Raw genomic sequence first — 24,222 nt, 5'->3', positions numbered from 1 at the left:
CTTTTGAAACATTGGACAAATGTATTAGAAACCTAAAAATAAATAGTTTAAATGATTACCACTTTAATTTATTTGAGAATGTAGATTTCGTTGGAATTTCAGGATAACTTCAGGGCTATCGAACCTTTTACCTCTAAAAGACATTTCAAATAATTTGTATGCCTTCTTACAGAAGCCTTCCAGTCATTTATATATCTTAATCAATTGTTGAACATTATCATGACATTTTTCAATGGATCTTATTTTTCATGTTACCAAAGACTTTCAAAAAAAGGTATTTTTCTGAAATGTTTCAAGTTAAGTTGTACAATGCAAAAAAGCTATGAATAGTGGGCACTCAAATAACGGTTCACCAGAAGCGCCATGAAGTCACGCTACGGCTCTTCCTATACCTAGTCCAATTTAAAAATTCTAGAACTTTACTAGAGATTTGAAAAATACGTTTCGAATAGTACACGTGAATATGAATATTTGAAGAGGGTGCTAGGGGTTGAAATGGATGTTTTGTCCACGGGGAGGTGGAAAGAGTCTAAAATCGAGCTTTTCATGTGCACCCCTTAGTAATTCTATCATTTGTTGTCATGTATTGTAAGACAATCTGTTAGTTATATGTATATTAGGACCTATTAGTACAAGCAAACATCTGGACCTAATGGACATCTACGTCAACATTAGATTGTTACATTGTCGCCAAAATAATTGGATTCGGAAAACATTCACTGCCAACTACCTTACGAAAGGAAGACACATATGACCCAAGCAATTCGTAAGTGGATAGGTGAAAATCGATACACATCGACAATGCACTTTATTTTTAGGTCACGGACATCACTTGGAAAAGTGCATAACAGAGTGGAAACTTGAATAACGACAATGTTTCTTTTCAGAACAATGATCCTATCACCAGGGACGGTCTGGCCATCCGGAGGATAATTATTCGTTCCCGCACCAATAAATCAGGATGAATCTACATATCTGCTGGACGCAAAACGCCATCATTGATTCGTCATCTTGTTGCCATACATTACCTCAGCCAGAGACGTCTTTTGCGACTCTTCTCGATGAGGGGAATCGTTTCCTTGGTGGTGACCGCTGTAGACGATGGCACATTCGGCGAAGCGGTGTCCATCGCGCGGATTACTTGTAGCTCATGAATTTTGATGGATTTTCGTGTCGATTTGCCTCCAGCGAAGAATAGTAAACGTAAAACTTTCCCAGACGTGAGGATGCACCACTTCTGCTAATCGGTATCTTGATGTACGAAAATGACGTTTCCGTGAAAATATTTCAATCTTTCAAACCACTGGCACATACACTACTGCACGATGTTTGCAAAGGCAAGCAAAGAATCCGATGAAACAGCTTAAAAAGTGAGTAAAATTATTGTTATCTCGCGTAACAGTTCTAAAGGGCCAATGATCAAATTGTAAACAAATCGGGTTTTGATACCATTCGATAGCATCTCCCAACACCCACAAACTATGCAAACATTGTCAACATAATCATAAAACTTACCATTATAAACTCGGTTTTGAAAACGGCCAATAACCGCTTTTTTCCAAATCATTCATTGGCCCCCACTCGAAAAGGCCAATGATTGGTTCTCGCTCCATCAAGAGGGCCTACAATCGGAAAATTTCGCAAACTGTCATTGGCCTTAGCATGGTGAGAGGCCAATGACTCTCTCTTGCTCATTCATTGAAAACCGAAAAGGCCTAGCCTTGGGCCAAGCACGCTAATAAAATTCTATTTTGGCCAATAAAAAAGGCCCATGCCTTGATGAAAATCGAAAATGGGCCAAGCATTTAAACTTATCATTTTTTCCACATTTTTGTCAGTTTTCAGAATAAAATCAATTATTAGCGTGTAGTAATAGTAAATCGTCACTCAACTAGCAAGAAATCACATTGATTGAATTGAATACTGAAAAATAGGAATTGAAAATGTGGTGAATAATATTCAAATCGAATTTTCTCAGAATCAACGATCTGAGGATTGGCCCTTTTGAATTGTTACGCGAGTTATGTTTTTGTTTTCAACCTCTATGCTGCGGTGAGAGTGGGTGGTGTTGGAGGGTGGCGATTTTGACAATCATCACTCTCTGGTGTGCGTGCGTCGGGCTGAGCATCAGATCCAGTGAAAATAGGAGGGTTGTTTGCGAAGAATATACCAAGGCCGTAGCAAGGTAACATCGTAAAAATGAATGGGGTAATTTGCGTGAATTTGCTGATGAAAAATACTGCCGTTTGATTTTGCTGGTTGGCAAATGGCTGGGCATGGCGTACCATTGGTGCCTCGCGTACCTGAAGGAATAAAATAGACCCCTCTGTGCGGTCCTTAGCCTCCTGCCCAGCAACTCCTATCCCTACCTCCTCGCGGTACTGGCCGGGGTACGAGTAACCTTGGGGAAGATCGGGTAACCAACCCCCGGTGGGAACTTTGGTCGTATGCTGACAGAGAAGGGGGGGTTTGCTTTTGCTTCTGCAAACCTGGAGCGTCTGTACTCCATATTAGAAGCGGCTCACAACAGCGTCTGTTCCCTATGCTGATCATCGTCCGAGTGCCAGAGAAGGACTTTAAGCTAAACTGTGCACTATGGCCCTCCGAAAGTTTAGGGGGAATAGTTCTCCGGAAATCTAGGGGGTTGGTGTAAGGCCCTGCAAGCAGCCGTAAAAACACCAAGCAACGAATAAATAACAAGAGAATACGAACCGGGACAATCGGCGAAGACCGCAGCGGTGGAAAGGGACTAGCGATTGGAAGCTCGGTACGTGGAACTGTAAATCTCTCAACTTCATCGGGAGCACACGCATACTCACCGAAGTGCTGAAGGGCCGCGGATTCGGCATCGTAGCGCTGCAGGACGTTTAGAGGTAACCATACCATCTACCAGAGCTGCGGCAACACACACGAGCTGGGAGCAGCTTTTATAGTGATATGCAGAGGCGTGTGATCGGGTGGTGGTCGATCAATGAGAGAATGTGCAAGTTGAGGCTCAAAGGCCGGTTCTTCAACTTCAGCCCTCACTCAGGAAGCACTGATGATGATAAAGACGCTTTTTACGCGCAGCTCGAACGCGAGTACGGCAGCTGCCCAAGCCACGACGTCAAAATCATCATAGGAGATCTAAACGCTCAGGTTGGCCAGGAGGAGGAATTCAGACCGACGATTGGAAAGTTCAGCGCCCACCGGCTGATGAACGAAAACGACCTACGACTAATTGATTTCGCCGCCTCCAAGAATATGGCCATTCGTAGCACCTACTTCCAGCACAGCCTTCCATACCGATACACCTGGAGATCACCACAGCAGACAGAATCGCAAATCGACCACGTTCTGATTGATGGACGGCACTTCTCCGACATTATCGACGTCAGGACCTATCGTGGCGCTAACATAGACTCTGACCACTATCTGGTGATGGTCAAACTGCGCCCAAAACTCTCCGTCGTTAACAACGACTGCCCCGGTATGACCTAGAGCGGCTTAAGCATCCGGATGTCGCAGCTGCTTACGCGCAGCACCTCGAGGCTGCATTACCGGAAGAGGGTGAGCTGGATGAAGCCCCTCTTGAGGACTGCCTCTTTCGGGAGAAAAAAACGCCATCTGGAGGAGACGGAGTGCGAGGAGATGGAACAGCTGTGCCGGTCTCAAGAAACACGCAAATGCTATCAGAAGCTCAACGCATCCCGCAACGGGTTCGTGCCGCGAGCCGAGATGTGCAGGGTTAAAGATGGGAGCATTTTGACGGACCAGCGTGAGGTGATCGAAAGGTGAAAGCAGCACTTCGACGAACATCTGAATGGCGCTGAGAGCACAGGCAATGAAGGTCGGGACAACGGAGGAAATGCCTTCGTCGGTACTGCAGAGAATGGAAACCAACCAGCCCCCACTTTGAGGGAGGTTAAGGATGCCATTCACCAGCTCAAGAACAATAAAGCTGCTGGTAAGGATGGTGAGCTGAACTCATAAAGATGGGCCCGGAGAGGCTGGCCATTTGTCTGCACCGGCTGATAGGCACAATCTGGGAAACAGAACAGCTACCGGAGGAGTGGAAGGAAGGGGTAATATGCCCCATCTGCAAGAAAGGCGACAAGTTAGATTGTGAGAACTTTCGAGCGATCACCATTCTAAATGCGGCCTAGAAAGTATTATCCCAGATCATCTCCCGTCGTCTATCACCTATAGTAAGCGAGTTCGTGGGAAGTTATCAAGCCGGCTTCGTTGACGGCCGATCTTTACTGTACGGCAAATCCTCCATAAATGTCGAGAACACCAGGTCCCAACGCATCACCTTTTCATCGATTTTAAGGCGGCATACGATAGCATCGACCGCGTAGAGCTATGGAAAATCATGGTCGAGAACAGCTTTCCCGGGAAGCTCACGAGACTGATAAGAGCGACGATGGAAAGTGTGCAAAATTGTGTGAAGGTTTCAGGCGAACATTCCAGTTCGTTTGGATCCCGCCGGGGCTACGACAAGGTGATGGACTTTCATGCCTGTTGTTCAATATTGCGCTTGCAGGTGTTATGCGGAGAGCTGGGCTCAACAGCCGGGGTACGATTTTTACGAGATCCGGACAATGGGTTACATGCATGCCCTGATTCGCTACTCGCCACATAGTAACGCACTTGCGCTAGTATCTATGCACGAAAAATCGCTAAAGGGTAACGCAAAAATTATTTGTATGGCGAAATGCATCTAACGAATTATTTCTCAAAATTGGGAACTATTTTCGGAAAAATATTTGGTACCGGTTGTGCGTGATGATGATGGCTATCACGCCTACCAAATATTTTTTCGATTAAATCCAGAGGCGTCGCGTCCACATGTGCAACATGTGCACTGCACAGGTGGCAAATGGTTCATCATAACAACCTACAATTTCTACTATTATTGAAGTACGATTCTTTAATTCTCTCAATAAAATTTAGCCTATTTCAATTATCTTTATCATTGATCATCGCAATTTTCACCTTTCAAAATATTTGTTGTTATATTTTCGCTATTAAAATTAAATGCAAAAACTGTTTGGTGCGGCGCGAGATCTGTGTCCTAATTTTCCCTACGCGCTCAGTGCGATGCATGCTACGCAACACTTTGTTCCACGCTACACCTTGCTGCTGTGACGATGAAATCCAACGTGTGCACTCTCATCGGGAGACGCGTTGCCTTTCGTCGTACACACAATCCTGTATATGTGGTAGAATGTTTTTTTGCACTACAAATGCCAGTGTGTAAGGGCGATGACATATTGCAGGAGTAGAGAAGGGATAAAAGGAGAGAAAAGAAAAGAGTCAAAGCTCTCTCAATGCAAACTATATGGAAAACGCGCTTACCTGGTATACTGAAGGCGAAGCGAAGAGGTTCAAAGAGTTCTGTGGAGATCATTTGCTGCTTCGACGCGCAAGAACGCTAGTGAACGCTAGAGGAATGTGATATGACTGCGCTCGTTTTGGGCGTGAATGGAGCACGGATCAGAACGTTTGGTAATGCATTAAATTCATAAATAGGAAAATTTATGATTGATGTATTAACCTTTGTAACTTTTTTTTTGTGATTTAATTTTAATCCTTTTACAGTCATCTCTCCCTTACTCGATATTCTGTATCTCGATATTTCCCCTAATTCGATTCAATCTAGCATGCTTTGATACCTCTGTAAGTCGATACTTCTCTAACTCGATGTTCCCTAACTCGATGCTATCTGTTTCAGTTTCCCAAGTAAGCTTACCTCTCTAACTCGATATTTTCATGAAAAGTTCCAAATGTCCTCCAAACGTTAATAAATTTCATGAATTTGATTGTTATGATTAAATTGATAGTAAAAATAAAGTTTACTGCCAATTTGTGGGTGCTATTTTTTTATTTTTGCTGAACGGTAAAAAAGTGTCACATAGGAAAATGTGGTAAAAATGTATTGTTTTTTACGTGAAAATAACTATTCTGAATGTATTTTGTCAAAATTATAAAAAGTTTGAAATTTTAAAAAATATGTGTTCTGTATCTCGATAACTCTCTAACTCGATGGTCCCTTCAATATCAAGTAAGGAAGAGTTAACTGTAATTACAACTGATTTATTAATACACTGTTAATCAGTATTTTTGTTTTTCAAATTATTTTATTGCTTTCTCCAGTTGATCACCACTTCAGAATATCCTTTTTCATTAAATGTGATGGAAGAATCCCTACTTGGTTTTGCTGGCGTAATTGAAAAACTGTTTTCGAACGTAAACAAGAATAGGAGTGGATAATATTGTGCTTGTTCAGCTCTAACCTCTCTTTTAAGTATCTATGATACTGACATATTACATTACAAACATTTTTCAACAATAAAATAATAATGACTAATTATGATTCGTCAATCGAATATTACTTATTTCTATTTGTTTTGTTTCCTGTACAGTATGTCCCATAAAAAAATGCGAAAATGGTCATATCATGTTTTATGGTAGTTTTTACATTGAAAATGTGAATGAAACATATATATTATTCATTACTTGTATTGTTTAATCTATTTAGACTCAGTTTTTCGCTTTGGATATGATTTTTATCTGTTACTTTCACCTTACCAGAGAGGAATTGGAAGCATACCTTCAAATTTTATCATGCGGGCGTCGAGTTCAATATCTGTGTGATGGAAGCTTCTAAAACATCAACGATTGCGTGGGATTCTTCACAAGCCTTGTCTTCAGCATACGCCCATATCAAATGATAGAATTGATTCATACCTGGGTAATTGTAGACTCAAACATAATTTCGAAAAAACGGCTCATTTTGGAGAGCTTTGATTGAACCTTCTTATAAGTGTGATAAGCGGCTCCGTTTTGCTTAAAACCTATGAGCTAGTATGATATAAGTTGTCTCTAACCGATGGAACAAATTTCATCCTCAAAAATCTGTTATAGGCCTCCGTATTTATTTTTTATTCAACCTTAACAAAAAATAAAGGCATATCAAACCTATAAGACGCAAATGCTTTCAAAACTATGACTCTGGCAAAATGTTTTATTGTGATCATGGAAAACACGTTCTCTAAGAACTCCTCCATCCTCTGATACCAAACAAACTAAAATTTTCAACAATAAAGTGTGATTTTTTAAGGTGGAAAGTTTATCACCAGAGTATACGACAATCAGACGCTGTTTCTAGCTTTTGGCGTACAAAACCTTTGAACTTATTTGCTTTATTACATTATTTAGGACAGTAAGAAAAATATGACAAAAATTGTCCTGGATAGCGAAATTGTGTCAGAATATACTACAATAATCAGAAATTACATTCACTATCAAAAACAATGAAAATAACGCTTGTGGATGCTATATTCACGTTCAAACAATTTTCCCATTTTTTTATGGGCCATACTGTATATATTTTCCTAATAATACGAGATAAAAAGATGTCGAAGAATATGAACAGTTGATCATGTGAGCCTGATGTTTGATTTAAACTACCGTCGATGGGGGTGACAATGGGTCTAGGGGGTGAGATTGGGTCAAAACGGAAAAATATGTTTTGTGAAATATTTCAGCTAATAACGCTGATATTACTAAAATTAATAATTCATATGTTAGGGAACATATTATTACACATAATTCATAACAATATACATTTTTAGAAATAGTAGTTTTTGCATACTGCATCAATAAACTTGCATGTTGAAACTAGATAAAATTTACAACATTAAATTTCTCCTGTACAAAGTATCACGCATGTACTCTAGCCTCTATCGTTGTATTAGTAGAATGTTGAAAGTCTTTTCATTATACATCACAGGTATTTTCCGGAATCTGTTTGATTTTCACATAAAAAAATCATTTTTTTCTGTACGATGTCTAAAACATTGAAAATGGGGGTGAGATTGGGTCAAGCAAGAACGATAGTTATTGAAATTCCAAGTCCACTTTTTTGACATTTTACGGTGCCGGGTGTTCTCTTTTTTCATTCAGATGTGTTTATTTTTTTCTAAATACAGCATCTCTGAAGCATCAAACAAGTCTACTTGAGTATTCCGTGCATTGATTAACAATACAACGCATTTTGACAACTTCTCAAACCAGCAACTGTGTTTCGTGCGCAGCAACATCGTAAATTTTTATCAAAAGGGTGTTTTTTTGGGGAAACTGAATGGGCTTTATAGCAATGGAGATGAGACTTTGAAGACAATTTGAGGGAAAAACCAAGAAAATTTATGTAAACTTGACGATAAATGTTGGGTTTACGTATTTTTCTCATAGCTCTTCAATTTTCAGTATAATCTTTCTTTTAAATGGGTTTATCATACTTGTGAAACATCTTAGATATCATTTTGTCTTGTTTGCATCGTTTTTTGTCAAAACTTTTCAGTTGTGAATGGTTTTGAAATCATATTCTCAAAAACAAGTTATTTCAATTACAGTGACCCAATGTCACCCCCTCTATGGGGTGAGATTGGGTCATTTTTCATTCACTTGTGGTGCCGCTGTGAATAAATATTTGTCTTTAGTTTTTTGAACAGTTGTTAATGTACCATCAAAGTACATACACACCAAATTTGAAGTTTATTGGAGTTAAATTGCGATAGTTATTCTAAAAATAAATCGCACATATCCCTTTTTGACCCATTGTCACCCCCAACGACGGTATCAACAGTTTAAACATTCGCTCTTGTATAATTTTAAGAGTTCTCTTGGCTTTATATGACTCCATTTAGGCGATTTGAAAAACAGATGGTTCACTGTCAGATTGTTTAGCAACCAATAAACTAATACTAATATCTAAATTCGAAAAGCAGATGGATTTTCATCGAAAATTCAACTTTAAAGAAAATGCAATATTATTCGTCCCATCCTCACCTATCTAAAATAAATCAATCCAATCCAACGTAAAACAAAACCAAAACAACGCCATAATGGGTTCCAGCCAATTTCATCGGATAAACCTTGAGTATCTGATTTTGCAAAACGCCTCTAAAATAATGAATTCACATAAGAATTCTCGATTACGATGCAATCAAGTAACAATCAAATTTTGTGAAATTTTCAGAAATTCTGCGCAATTCTATGGCTTACATAAAACAAACTTGCTTCTTGTGGATTGCTTTGTCAATGCGGTATACAAAAAAACGATAAGACATGTTTGTTAAAATCTCAAACCGTATTACCTAGTACAAACAGAAGTCGAGGATGTAAATGAGAAGCGTACACTGAACGAAGAAATATCATAGATTGTATTAAAAACGTCACATACTTCTACGATTATCGAATTCACATTCATCTTATATGTATCCATTAAATTTTATATACAAAACACGTAAAAATCAATATGATAACTAATAATATTTATCTGTTATACCGGTATATTATACATGACCAAGTGTTATGGATGTTACCCGATAAAGTCTATGTGATGTGCACATGTGAAAACTTATAGCAGAGTATCAAGATGGCGCATCGTTTTGATCCACTCTTCGCAGATTTGGGATTCTCGGAGATTTCATGGTAAGCTTTTTAGTGTAAATTTCGTATAATGCCAAATAACTAAGCACAATTATCTTTTAGAATGCATTTCAGAATTTTATTGAAAATTTCGGGTTCATCTTGTTAAAGCGACGTGGATTGGAATTTTGGATGTCGAAATGTAAGTTGAATGCTTAGAAAAAAAAACTGATTGGAGTAAAATTAATATTTTGTATTTAAAAATTACAGAAAAGCCGCAGTTCTGAGACTTCATCGCTTAAGTTACGGGTGCAGCAAATCAACAATCAGGAAACACAACACTGGTGATAAATTTGGTAGTCCACCGAATACGTTCCTAATGTAGAACATTATTTTCTGGTTGAACCCTGATTTCAATGAAAACAATGTAATGAGAGTTTAGGAGCAAAAGCGGATAAATTATCAATAAATTGTTTCGAAATTCAAACATTTTGTTTGTTAAATTTTGTGGAACAAAAAAAGTTCATTTCAAATGTATTATAATATCACATGGAAATTATTAACCAAATCAATTATTATCATCTGAATTTTACATGAAATTCATTGACAGAATCCCATAATTCGTATATATTTATCACATCAAAGGTATGTGTTCCATCAGATAAATCCAATCAAAACCATCTCGACACTGTTTATGTGATATATTAATGAACGTCATGTGAAAAACTACATGGAAAAAAACTATATGTGTTTTCAGATAAATCGGACATGATTCCTTGGTTCAGTGTACGCGTTGAAGGTCTCTCCATGCATGTTGTATGAAAATCGCGCTTACATGGCATACTGAAGCGATGCGAAGTGGCATGGAAAGTGTGCTAAAGCGTGAAAGCAGTGCGTGTGGTGCTTCGACGCGTCAAAACGCTAGAAGACTATTTAAACGATTTTTTGCAGCACTCATATTGTGCGTGAATTTGGATCTGATGAAAACAGTTTTGAGAAAATTCAATTGACAAACACAAAAAGGGTTCTTATTTATATTTGAAAAAAAAAATGTGCTTTGTACCACTGAACTGATTTTCAATATTATACAATAAAATTTCATAACTCAAAATTATCATTTGGCCATTCCATAGAAAACAATAAAATCTCACAATGTTCCATGACTTATAAATACAAGAGTCGTTATATTTTCAATTATTATATCCTAAGCATTTACTATAATAAAAAGGTAAATTGTTCTCAAATTTTACCAAAAATCGAACTGAATTTGGAGCCATTCGTGATCTTGTTTATGACATCGATGATTCAAGTTTAGGAAGGATACCCATTAAACGTTTACAGTGCTCGAAGGAACATTTAGACATTTGAAAGAATATTTCATTCCATAGATACACGCATGATATTATATCTATAACTAGTGTGTTGCTTTAGTAAATGTAAAGCAATAGACCATTTCCGTCAGACCTTACCCCCTATTTTTATATTTTTCTTCGAAAGACGATTATTTTTAATGATTATTGACGCTTTCAGATCTAATTTATATGCACTCCTGATTTTATTGTAAATTTTTGAAAATTCTAGAACTTACCACATTTTGAGTAGTGCGGCACAGTTGTTTCAACCCTGTGGGTAAACAAAGTGGAGATTTTCCCACAACTTTCAAAACCCCTGCGCTGAGTGTTTGTAGATATGACGAAATGTCAATGTCAAATCAAGCACACGAGACGACACGACAAAATGGAGAAATCTGAGAGAAATCTGAGGTCCGATGGGCAAGCTTCGTTGTAAATGAAGCCCATCCTTTACTATTGTACTTATAACAAAAACTTTTACCGGAAGACGACTGCTAATAGACCGTTTTAAGCTTAGCAAGTGATGGAATTCTCCTTGGAAGCATTTCTGCAACGCTGCGGAACGTTTTCTACAAGAGGGGCATATTGGCCGGTTTGTTTTGAAACGTCAAGAATTGGACCGTTTGCAGATTTTTCGGGGAGACCTACGAGAGTGGTAAAATGGGGAAGTATGTATAATCCATTGGTCATATGGTTCCGGAACAGCTTGACGACATAAGCAGCAGATATCAAACGGTAAGGTAAACAGGTATAGGCCCCCCTAAGGAAAAACTGCTCTATCGCAGTGGCAAATCCATTACTTATACAGTTTTTGGTGTCAAAGTGTTATTTACTTAGTTAATCATGCTTTGCATGCAACTTTCTCTTGCCAGGTAGCTTCTAAAGCGAGTACAAGACGTTATCTGCAAACGGTCCAATTCTTGACGTTTCAAAACAAACCGGCCAATATGCCCCTCTTGTAGAAAACGTTCCGCAGCGTTGCAGAAATGCTTCCAAGGAGAATTCCATCACTTGCTAAGCTTAAAACGGTCTATTAGCAGTCGTCTTCCGGTAAAAGTTTTTGTTATAAGTACAATAGTAAAGGATGGGCTTCATTTACAACGAAGCTTGCCCATCGGACCTCAGATTTCTCTCAGATTTCTCCATTTTGTCGTGTCGTCTCGTGTGCTTGATTTGACATTGACATTTCGTCATATCTACAAACACTCAGCGCAGGGGTTTTGAAAGTTGTGGGAAAATATCCACTTTGTTTACCCACAGGGTTGAAACAACTGTGCCGCACTACTCAAAATGTGGTGAATTCTCGAATTTTCAAAAATTTACAATAAAATCAGGAGTGCATATAAATTAGATCTGAAAGCGTCAATAATCATTAAAAAATAATCGTCTTTCGAAGAAAAATATAAAAATAGGGGGTAAGGTCTGACGGAAATGGTCTATTCTTCGTTCATAACAATAGAAGTTTAATCATTTAATTTTGTGTAAAAAAGGCATTCAACTTCAAATTTCTTGAAAATTATACTTTTTTTAATATTTAGTTCACACTTAAATTATTTCACCGACCTCAGTAAAACGTTTCGCCGAGAATCCAACAGCTGAGAATTCGGTAATTTTTCAATCCACATTTTTAGCCGAGATCTCGGCAAACTTTACCGAGATTTGGTAAACATCCGAGATATCGGTAAAAGTTTTGCCGATTTTGTTCTCGGCGATTCTGTTTAAGTGTGTTGGCCATCATTATGCACAACCAGTACACACTTAGATAATATCACCGACTCCGGTAATTTTTTTACCGAAATACAAACCGCTGAGCGCTCGATAATGTTTTCGATAAGCTAAGGATTACCGAACAATAAAATAGAGTAATCAGAACAAAATAAATTTCATATTGATTTCAAAGTCCATCGATTTATTTTGCGTTTTCGTTTTTATACCGTTTGAAGATGAACTGCTCGTCTGTTTATGAAGATGGGAAACCAGTGGCATCACCAACAACTCGAACGCGCGCTTCAAATCTTGTGCTACAATCCTAGCTCATATGCAACTGTTCACCTCTTTTGCAAAAAACCGCCACCGAATCCGTCATAGGTGTTTATGTTGGTTAATGTGATGATGCTATCCAGAAACGTAATTGGGCAGTTGGATACTACAACGAAAATATTTTATTCAACCTTAAACAATAGGTTTTTTAATAAAATCACTCAGGTCGTACCTACTTACGGAAAACAATCAGATAATATTAAATGGATGCAATACTATCGCGTTGGCTATCACACCGAAACAAATATGGCGGCCTCAAAAATATCAAATTACAATTTGATCGGTTAAGGTGATTATAAAACGAAGCCAACCTTCGAATTTTCAAGTTCACAAGACTGAAGAATCTTTCAACAGTCCGCGATAAAAATCAATCTAATTACTTGCTTTTTAGTAGTGACCAATGGAATGAATTTTCAACGAGGAGCGCTGTTTGATTCTCAAGTTTTGTGCTCTTGAAAATTTGAGGTGTGGCTTGGCTTCGTTATATAATCACCTTAAGCATTTTAACACTACGAACTGAAGTACGGTGAAAAATTACAGTCTACGGCGAATCCACACAATTTACAGTTTTTTCGGTAAATAAAACGACGATTTCGGTAAAAGTGGACGAACATTCTTTTGATTTTTTTTATATATAACTAGTGGACCCGGCAAACTTCGTCTTGCCATCAAGTAGGCTGTTGTAAAACGTCATGTAATCCCCCATACAAAATAACACATTAGTCGTCTCCGGTTTTCTCGATTATTCCGGAGACTATCCCAAACTTTTTTCTCACACGAACACGTCGCATCCCTTGTCGTGTGCAACTGTGAAAAACTGACGCCACTCCGTTCATCCATTTTCAATTTATTTCGTGACATACAAACACCACTCCATTTTTATTTATATAAGATAGATATAGGGGTGTTCGGTAAATCTCGTTTTTAATACCGAAACTTCAGTTAAATATTTATTTACAGTACGTTTCCGGTAAAAAACATTACCGAACAACGAGAAAAAATCTAAGTGTGTATCAAATATGTTTTGATCTTGAATTAATCAATTTGTCTTTTTAATAGTTATTTTGGTAGTGATTCAAATTTAAGAACGAGTGTTCAGTCATATAAATTAACAACAACTCATTAATTCTGTTATATATATATATATATATATATATATATATATATATATATATATATATATATATATATATATATATATATATATATATATATATAATTTAATATAATATTATATATATATATATATATATATATATATATATATATATATATATATATATATATATATATATATATATATATATATATATATATATATATATATATATATATATATAATATTATATTAAATTATATATATATATATATATATATATATATATATATATATATATATATATATACTATTAATCATAGCCTAGGATTGCTATTTCTACTTGTTTCGTTTAGGTTTTATGGGTTAATTTACAAATTTCATAACGCCAAAAAATGTCATTTTTTACACCCAACCACCCCCTCGTAACGCAATTTGTATGAATATTTTTCAAATTTTATATGAGCTGTAACATCTTCAGTACACCCACCCACCCCCTTTAGCGTTATGAAATTTGTCGGCCCTAATTTCTAGTGGACTGGACTGCCGAATGATGACGAAAAACAACTTGCTTGTGATTTGAACGGTTTTCTTGTACGTCATCACGAAGCAATGCTCCTGCTTGATGAAATGATTTTTACCCCCTTGCTATACATTCTACAGAGTCGCCTTTACAGGCGCCAGTTGATGCAGATGGACATGGGAAAAGAGAAAAAACCGAATGAAGCAGCCATGCGCTCTCTCTCTGGTTGCAGGCAGCATGCTGTTGCTGAAGCACAAAATCAATGAAACAAGGAGCGCATTGAAACTCTTTCGAAACCTCTTCCAGCATGCCATACCATTTTTACCTCTTCTCTTCTCTTTTCGCCAACACTTCACTTCACTTCTCTTCTCTTTCAATATGTCATCAGCCTAAGAAGCCAAAGCGTCAACTCTGGCCGGTGCACAGTCTTGTCACATCAATCTGTGCGAGCGTGCGGTGGGGAGACAAGAGACAAATCATTCCACGAGAGAGATCCATTTTGCTTGCTCTTCTTTTTCCTTCGCGCTTTCAACATCACCACGCTTGTGGTGTGGAGTATTGGCGTGATTTTTTAGACGGCTGACGGTAAGAATTTTCTATAAGTTTGAGACTCAGGGCCCGCGCGTTTTTTTTTTGTACAATACTGGTTAAGAACCTCGCTTCCAGCATACAGTATTAGCGCGGTGGTACTTGTGATGGTCAATCAGAAGACAATCAGAAAATGAATTCAAAAGCGGTCGTGCCCTCCGTACCGTCATCGTCAGTATAACGCTTGTGGTGTGGTTGAAAAGCGAGCAATTTTCTTGATGCGTGCACCAAGTACACGAAGCGAACGATCTTGTATAAATTCTATGTAAAAATATGTGGGTTATGATCACTAACTCTATATTGTAATATTAGTTAGAATCCAGTGCTTTATAAATCGAAACTGATGACCCGCATAATTTGAATTATTTTCATATGCAATTTTACAATTTTCCCATAATGATGACTAATCGTTAAAATTGAAAAAGTGAAACAATAAAACAAAACAACCCGATTAGCATCTGCAATCATAAATATCATATCAACTGAAAGACTAGAAAAAAATTATATTTGAAAACGAAGATTACTAAAGATTGATTATACATTTTATTACCTTAGAAAAAAAAATGGTTTGGATCCAAGGTGTACCTAATAATGACATATATAAAATGACACTAATGTTGTTTCCGTTTTTAGGAACTGGGTCGGTTATCAGCACATAAATAAACCAACGTCAAGCAAATTGTAGTTCGGTCGAACTTGAATCGGGTTGGGGTTGAAACTGTGGTTCAGAACAAGTTGCGCCAGTTCCAACCTAGGTTCAAAAACGAATTTGACATAAATTAGAAGTGCACAGGTTGATAATTAGGCCACGCGACGCCTAAGCTTTCATTTACGAAATATTTACAGTTTACAAAATGAAAGGAGAAACTTCTGCTGATCAACTGTGAACAAGAGAAAAGCAGGTAATCCATTTGTATGCTTCGTGGATGATATGGACATTGTCGGCCGAACATTTGAAAAGGTGGCAGACCTGTACACCCGCCTGAAACGCGAAGCAGCGAAAGTTGGACTGGTCGTCCAAGACAAAGTACATGCTAGCTGGTGGGGCCGAGCGCGACAGGGTTCGCCTAGGTAGCAGTGTTACGATAGACGGGGATTCGTTCGAGGTGGTCGACGAGTTCGTCTACCTTGGATCCTTGCTGACGGCTGACAATAACGTTAGCCGTGAAATACGGAGGCGCATCATCAGTGGAAGTCGGGCCTACTATGGCCTCCACAAGAAGCTACGGTCAAAAAAGATTCACGCCCGCACCAAATGTACCATCTACAAAACGCTCATAAGGCCGGTAGTCCTCTACGGGCATGAAACGTGGACGATGCTCGAGGAAGACTTGCAAGCACGTCTTCGAACGTCGGGTGCTTAGGACGATATTCGGCGGTGTGCAGGAGAACGGTGTGTGGCGGCGAAGGATGAACCACGAGCTCGCTCAACTCTACGGCGAACCCAGTATCCAGAAGGTGGCCAAAGCTGGAAGGATACGATGGACAGGGCATGTTGCGAGAATGCCGGACAGCAACCCTGCAAAGATGGTGTTCACTTCGGACCGGTTGGTACAAGAAGGCGTGGAGTGCAGCGAGCTAGGTGGGCGGATCAAGTGCGTATCGATTTGGCGAGCGTGGGGCAGAACCGAGGATGGAGAGATGCGGCCACGAACCTTGTGGCGTAAAATTGTTGATTCAGTGTTATCTGTTTTGATTAGAGTCCGCGACTACAAAGCAAAGCTATGCTGAAGGTGTCTGGGTTCGATTCCCGTTAATGCCAAGAAGAAGAAGATGGGGTTTTTTACTCGACCGAATTGTCCAAAACTATGCAATAAGAAACATATTTAAGCCAAATATGAGCTCAGTAGATTTCGAAAGAGTATTTCATTTCTAAACTTTCCAGTTCAGTGAATAAAAAATTAAATTGTTAGATTCTATTAGATAATTTCACAACATAAAATAGGGTGCTCATATCACCCCATCGACAAAAATATCGACGAAAAAATCATTCGTGATTTTTTAAAGACAACGGAAATCGTGCATACCATCAGTGCACCAGATTCCGCTCATCTAAGGGAAGCTATGTGTTCAAATATTTATTATAAAATAACTATTGTGTCGATCAATACTATTTTTATGTCACAATGTAGCCCCAACTATAGTTAATCAGCGGCGAAATAAAAAGAATTTGAAAAACATTCATGAAAAAATATTTAATTGCATTTGTTAATGCATCTAGGTGTTCCTATTTCCGCTCACGGTAAACAAATTCCGTGACGAACTTAGTGAAAATGCATTATTTCGAATTTCGTTATTTATCCTGATATTTTTTTATGGTCAAACCATAGCTACTACTGCAATAAAGAAGGCTGTATGCTAAAATCGACATTTCTTCAAAAATTTGTTTATTTTTTTGCATGAGCGGTTATTGGAACACACAAAAATACCTAGTGACCCAATAACCGCTCACGAGGTCTTGTGTTTTCAATATAAAGAATTATTTTATCAAATGAAAATAATGTCAGACGACTTCATTTGAAAGTTGTTAATATTGCTAGAATGTATCCGTGCGAAAAACGTTGGTTTTTGACACAAAAAATCAATTTTTACACTAGTGAGCGGAAATAGGGGCATGAGCGGATACTGGTACACTGATGGTATCTAGTGTATTGATTTAAAAATTGCAATTCTAACGACTTTTCTTAAGATGGCCAAATTGCCCCACTTTCCCCTAGACGAAATTCACACGTACCAATGCCACGGTATTGGTTATCTTTATTTCATGTGATAGACAAAAAAAAAATAATAATAAAAACCGAACGTAGACTAAAAAGTTACGGTTCATACAAACTCTACGTTTTCTCATACAAAAAGTGTTACGGAAGGGGAGGGGGTTGAAAATTTTCAATTTTAAGTGTTACGTAACGAATGGATGCAGCCCCTCATCAAAATTAATGTAAATTTGATTGTTTCATGAGTGCGCGGAATTAGGCATTCTTCTGTGCGGAATATGGAAAAGCGTTTAAAAAATGCGCGGAATTAGGCAATTTTAACGAGTGAACTGTTTAAATAAAATCACGAATTTAAATTATGAATACAGTCTAGTTTATATTTTTCCCATAATCTAGAATAGATTTACTAGCGATCCACCTATAAAGCTTTTTTGTTGATGCAATTCTAATTTTTAAGTAACCATTTGAATCGTTTTATTCCTTAACTGCGCTGAATTACGGCACTTTACGGTAATTACGTAAAAACATGAATAAATCGAAAATTATAGTTGCCTATCTAAGAGAACAGGGATTAACCTTTCGTAAATCTGAAATGTATTATTTTACCATTACCATTACCATTTAAAATACTTGAAGAGTTATAACTTCGTGATGTTGTCTTATGTGGAGACAAAAATACAACGTTTATCGAATTTTACCTTTTCTTCAAGTGTTCTCTAACAACACATTTCAAACAAAAATTTATGTAAAGCATCCACCATCACGAACTCACCACGACGAAAGATTTTGATAAAAACATATTTAACTAGTTATTTTTCAACAAAAACAAAATTTAGGGTCTGTGCTGACCAGATAAGAATTGATTTTCTAAAATCAAAATTTTCAATGTAAACGATTAAATATTAAACCAAACAAATTTATCACAGATGCTGGTTGAAATAGCCTATAGAAAAATACAAAAAATATAAAAAATATTTGATTGCTTGGAAAAGTACTATGATTTTCATTATCAATGTCGTGTCCATACTTTCTGGAACATCCTATAGTTCTGGAATTTATATTTATATTTTCTATGATCAATAATCTTGTGGCACATCGATGCAATTTTCAAGAAAATTCTAATCATGGTTGGTTGGTTTGACTTTATTAACGAGATTTTTAGCCCTAGGCTAGTTCATCTCGGGACCAACGGCTTTACTTCCCTTCCGAAGGAAGTCGTCACTATAACTTTTTACGTCATAAGTGACTATGTCGGGGATGGGATTCGATCCCAGGTCCTCGGCGTGAGAGGCGAGTGTTCTAACCACTACACCAGGTCCGTCCCCAATTCTAATCATGAGAGAAATGTTATACCCCAACTGTTTCGTAATGATAATCCAAGAATGATTGTGATGGGAATCTCCAGGAGCGATTCTCAAGAGAATTCTGTTAGTATTCTGATGACAATCCTGGAAGAATCTCAATAAGAATCTTGAAAGGATTGTGATGAAATTTCTGTTTCCGAAAACATCCCTGCAAGATCTTTGATGACAATTAATTAAACAATTATGATGATAATCCTGGAAGGATTGGATATCAAATGAGATTTTAATTACATTTTTGCCGTGCAATAAAAAATCGATCTAAAATTGCAATTTTTAAGTTAAAAATAAAAAAAAGCCATAACTTTCTCAATCGAATTCTTTAATTTTTGGTCTGAAAGTATCTTATTTGAATAATATTCGATCCACCATGTTATATTAAACTTTGTTCTGAATTAAGTTAGGAATCTTAAAAACAAACTTCTAGGGAAAGTGTACCAGTTATGGCCATAGTGGTTCCCTATTTGGCCATATGTGAAATTTTGATAACTTTCACATTTTAAATCTTTTTGAATGTTTTAACATCAAGATCTATCTTAAATCTAACTACTGCAATACATAAAAAAAATAAAAATTTGAGGACATGAAAGTAATTACTTATGGCGAAATAGGGAACCATTATGTCCATAACTGGTACACTTACCCTACCTCACTTTAATCTAAAACCTATTTGTTATAAATCGTTCACATTATTGTAATTAAAATACCCTTCTTGTAATATTTATAAAAAATATTGGACAAAAAAATACTTACCAGCACAACTTTTTCAGGAAATTCCCCAGCTTGAATGGTTCTCTTCTCCGGTTACGCAAAGAACGTCCGCCGTAAGTTCGGCTTATCACCCGGCCACCTCCCGAAGGTTCGATTAGTAATTCCGCTTCTGAGTCACTGATTTCAAAGTCGCGTAATTCCACATTCATCCCTCCTTAGCACCAAGGCCAACGGTGGGAATTTATCCTACAGAAATCCACTTGCCTAGGGGCCTTTGTCCTACAGTGCCCTTTGTCAACAATCACACCCGGATGATTTTTTGCACGGTGATAATCCGGTTGTCAAAAATTTTCACCGATGCAACATATGCAACTTTTTTCACTCTCTATCGAAACGCACTTCCTATTTGCTAGGCGGAACTTCTGGCCTGCGCTTGGTATTCGATGTCATTCTTCGTTGAATTCGTTTCGCGATATAATTATCAGGAAATATAGATCACCATCGACTCCTTATCGAACGAGCTTTGTTGTCATTTCTTATCAGTTTTCAGCTGATAAAAATTCGCGATGCAATTTTCCCTAGCGATGAGAAACACGACTCTTTCAAGCACTAACTGCATGCACACACACAAACACACCGTCACGCTACGCGCATTTTTATGCTGCATGGTCCCACAGTAAAATATATTAGAGGTAATGATGAACCATTCGGAAAAAATATGGTACAGTGATGTTTCGTTTTTTTCATGCATCATGCATTTTAAAGTAGAAGTATTAACCTAATATTTCTATTCATTTTAATCACTGAGCCCGGTCAACCAGTTCTATATTTTCTTTACAGAATTCCAACAATGGCGATCGCCAACAATTCGAAACAAATCGATATCGGAAGTCACTGGCTGCTGTCTTACAATATGATTACCTCCAGACATCTCCGCTGCAAGGTTGAATCCAGTGTGGTCAGATTCAGAATCTCTGGAATAAAATACCGTTTTGACTCATATTCCGAACACTTAAGGTCAGCAGTGACTTCAAATGCATCTGATAGGCATAAATTAGGTAATATTTGTGAAAATTTAAATTTCTTCACAAAGTCTAACCCTTAGCTATTGGGTGTACCGAAAAAATATTTATTTAGACTTGTTTACTATTGATTTTACGTTAAAGTATGCAACAACATTTTGATTCAAATACCGAACACTGGGTTCATTCTGTCTCATATTCCGAACACCTTGACTCAAATTCCGAACAGCACGAATAAATCTTATTCAAATGAATAATTTCGCAAATAAATTTATCTGAGCTAGTCTTACTGGTCTTGAACTAGAGAATCATCACTACTCCAGAGCTATAACATAGATTTGAAAATGTTAAAATTTAATTGCAATTGACAGCCATTTCGTAGTGATTTGATGACATATTTCAGCGAAACATTTCAACCAAGTCGCCATACAAAAACCGAGTGTTCGGAATATGAGTCTGTTCGGAATTTGAGACAAAACGGTAAATGGATATGATTCGCTAATGCGTTGTTTTGAACATTTTTTCTTCAAGATACTGTGGTGTGCAAAGTCTGTGTTAGGGTTCATTCATTTATTTCGTAACGCCGAAAATGGCCATTTTCGACACCCACCCACCCCCTCGTAACGCTTTTTGAATGAACTTTCTACAAATCAATACAGAGTCAGAATAAGGGCGAATGTGAGGACTAATACATTCTCAGTAAAATCGGTTTGAAGTTGGCGGGTTTAATTTTAATTCTATATTATGTTTCCGATCGATTTAATCGCATGATGCATTTTTGTAGGATCCATTACAATATTATTTTTGTAGCAACAAATTTCACTTATTTAAATATTATGAATAACATGTTAAAATAAATAAAAATCTATCATGCGCCATTCAACAAAATTTAGAGCTGTTGCGCCCCTCGGTTTTTCGTCTACTTCAGTTTGACAACAGCGATTGCGCCTTTTGACCTCGTCCATCTGGTTTGACTATCATCAGCTTCGCCGTTCTGCTACGCTCTCTCGCACGAACCTTTATCACTAACGCCCTTCTGCACACTCAGTTTGAAATGCGCCCTGCTGCCACACTCAAGCTCAAATGCGCCCGGTTACCGCAGAGGGGGAAGATGGGCGAAATTGACATCAGAGTTCGAATCGAAAGAGAATATCAAATGCGCCTTTATGTTTTTCTTACTTTTTTAGTGAAAAACGTTATTTTTAAGAACCAGATGTACATTATATGATTGCAATTTATCAAACAAACTGTTAGGTGAATAAAACTCAGTTTGTTTACATTTGTCAGTTAGGCCGTTAATCTGGTACTGTATTGAAATTTTGTATGAGCCGTAACATCTTGAGGACACCCACCCACCCCCTTTAGCGTTATGATATTTGTGAATGAGCCCTTATACAGAGTATTGGAGAATGGAAACATAGATATTTAATAGAAAAAATAGCTTCGAAACCGCAAATCGTTGCTCGAAGTTAGTGTGCTAGAATTCAATTTGCAACATTAATAGGTTGTAACAATCTCTCCTTTATAATGCATTAGACCGCAAGTGAAGAATATGGGCTCATTCACAAATTTCATAACGCTGAAGGGGGTGGGTGGGTGTTCTTCGGATGTTACAGTTCATACAAAATTTGTAGAATATTCATATAAAAAGCGTTACAAGGGGGTGGGTGGGTGTCGAAAATGACCATTTTTGGCGTTATGAAATTTGTGAATAAACCCTATGCGCATTGGCATTTTATTTTATTGCTCTCGCGTAAAATAAATATATTGTGTATTTCTTTCACTACTGGACTGCCAAGTGCGGCCTCATAAGTGCGAAAGTGTGAATAAAAGTGCGGGATTGCATTGAATCCTTTGGTGTATTCAGAGCAAGATTCAGAGTCAAATTCAGAGCACTTATTCTTAGATGTACGAAGAATAAGTCTCCCGAAGACACGTACTCGATTTGATGCAATTTCGCACTTTTGTTAGCGTTTCCGCACTTGTAAAAACGTCTGCGATAGTCCAGTGGTGAATGAAAATTTGATAGGAGGCGGTTGCGTATCGTGTGAAAGTAATAGCATGCATCAATGTTGTCGTTTCGTAAAAATGGACTAAAGGTTTATTCACAAATTTCATAACGCCAAAAATGATCATTTTGGGCACCCCCCCCCCCCCTCCCCTCGTAACGCATTTTGTATGGATAATTTTTAAATTTTGTATGAGTTATAACACAGACAAACAGACGTCACACTCTCATCATTGTCCATCGACCACCTTTTTAACGGTCGTTTCAAAACTAAGTTAGGTGGCCAATCCGCCACCCGCAGCGCTCGCTTCGTTTTTGTTCGTGTTTGACGTTTACACACTACCGCCATCTGTTGGCCCGTCGGCCAAACACGCTGATTTTAGCATTGGGCGTACATGTCCTCGTGACTATGATTTGGATCGAGATTTGTTCTAAGTGTTACGTCTGTTTGTCTGTGGTTATAACATCTTAAGGAGACCCACCCGCCCCCTTCAGCGTTATGAAACTTGTGAATGGGCCCGATATTGGTTATCACGCCCAATGGTATGGGTGCACTAGTGTAGATGTAGTTGTGAACCTTAGAGGAAAACAATAATATGCACTCTGTCTCGAAAAACACCCAGAATCCGATTGTACATTTTTCAAATTGGGTAATATTTCCATATGCATTTTGATGAGTCTGGAAAGCGTGTGCAAGTTTCCTTGAGGAAAACAAAAACAAACTGTGTATGACGAGCGTATGCTAGTCTACGTGTGTTCAAATGTCACTAAGGGGTTGTCCATTTATTAAGTAAGACATTTTTCGGGATTTTTCAACCCCCCCTCCCCCCATGGGAAGATTTTTTGTATGAAACTTAAAAATCATTTGTATGGCGCGTAAGAAATCTCAGATCCCCCCTCCCCCTTAAACCCTTACGTAATTAATGGACCGCCCCTAAGCTCTATTCGCTCCCAAGACGACAATTCGTTCGGTGGTGTGTGCTGCTGTCGTCATGATGATGGTTGACGAGAGCAATGTCAAACTCATTCATGGTTTCAAAACATTCGCAACAAAATATTTTTTTTCACAGCTTAAGTGAAATAATAAATGAAATTAAATGAAATTCAGTGGTAGAGAATTCATTTCTCTACCTAATGGTATTTTTAGAGGCAGCGGAGAATGTTTCGAAACGTGTTTTATTCAAATGCAAAAATCGCTCAGGCGAAAGTTCCAATGGAACTAACCTTACATATTCTGGTTTTCCAACCTCAAACTAGTGCTCCTACCAGCCGGATCTCAATTTTTATGAAAGTAGTGGAATAATATAAAAAACAAAGGAATGTAGAACATCGAGCATGGATATTTCTACCTTTTTCACTTAACCGTTTCACTGTTGACTGTCTTTTATCG

The 24,222-nt window shown here is 37.7% G+C and overlaps 1 protein-coding gene across 2 annotated transcripts in view; it reads right to left on the bottom strand.

Moving 5' to 3' along the window:
• The window catches only part of LOC5565760 (probable phospholipid-transporting ATPase IIA), a 35,738-nt gene extending 15,309 nt beyond the window's left edge, over positions 1-20,429 (bottom strand). Inside the window, exon 1 of one of the 2 annotated variants that reach the window (XM_021845180.1) lies at positions 19,845-20,429. In XM_021845180.1, the coding sequence (XP_021700872.1) occupies positions 19,845-20,011 (167 nt within the window). In that variant the 5' untranslated portion in view covers positions 20,012-20,429. Of the gene's footprint in view, positions 1-1,028; positions 1,337-19,844 lie in introns of those variants that run through there. The other variant, XM_021845182.1, reaches the window with a different exon arrangement.
• Positions 20,430-24,222: the final 3,793 nt, after the last annotated feature.

The sequence above is a fragment of the Aedes aegypti genome, chromosome 2, assembly GCF_002204515.2.
Source record: "Aedes aegypti strain LVP_AGWG chromosome 2, AaegL5.0 Primary Assembly, whole genome shotgun sequence".
NCBI classification, from domain to species: Eukaryota; Metazoa; Arthropoda; class Insecta; order Diptera; family Culicidae; genus Aedes; species Aedes aegypti.
Note: the sequence above shows the minus strand (reverse complement) of the source record. Positions and strands in the feature narration are given on the sequence as shown.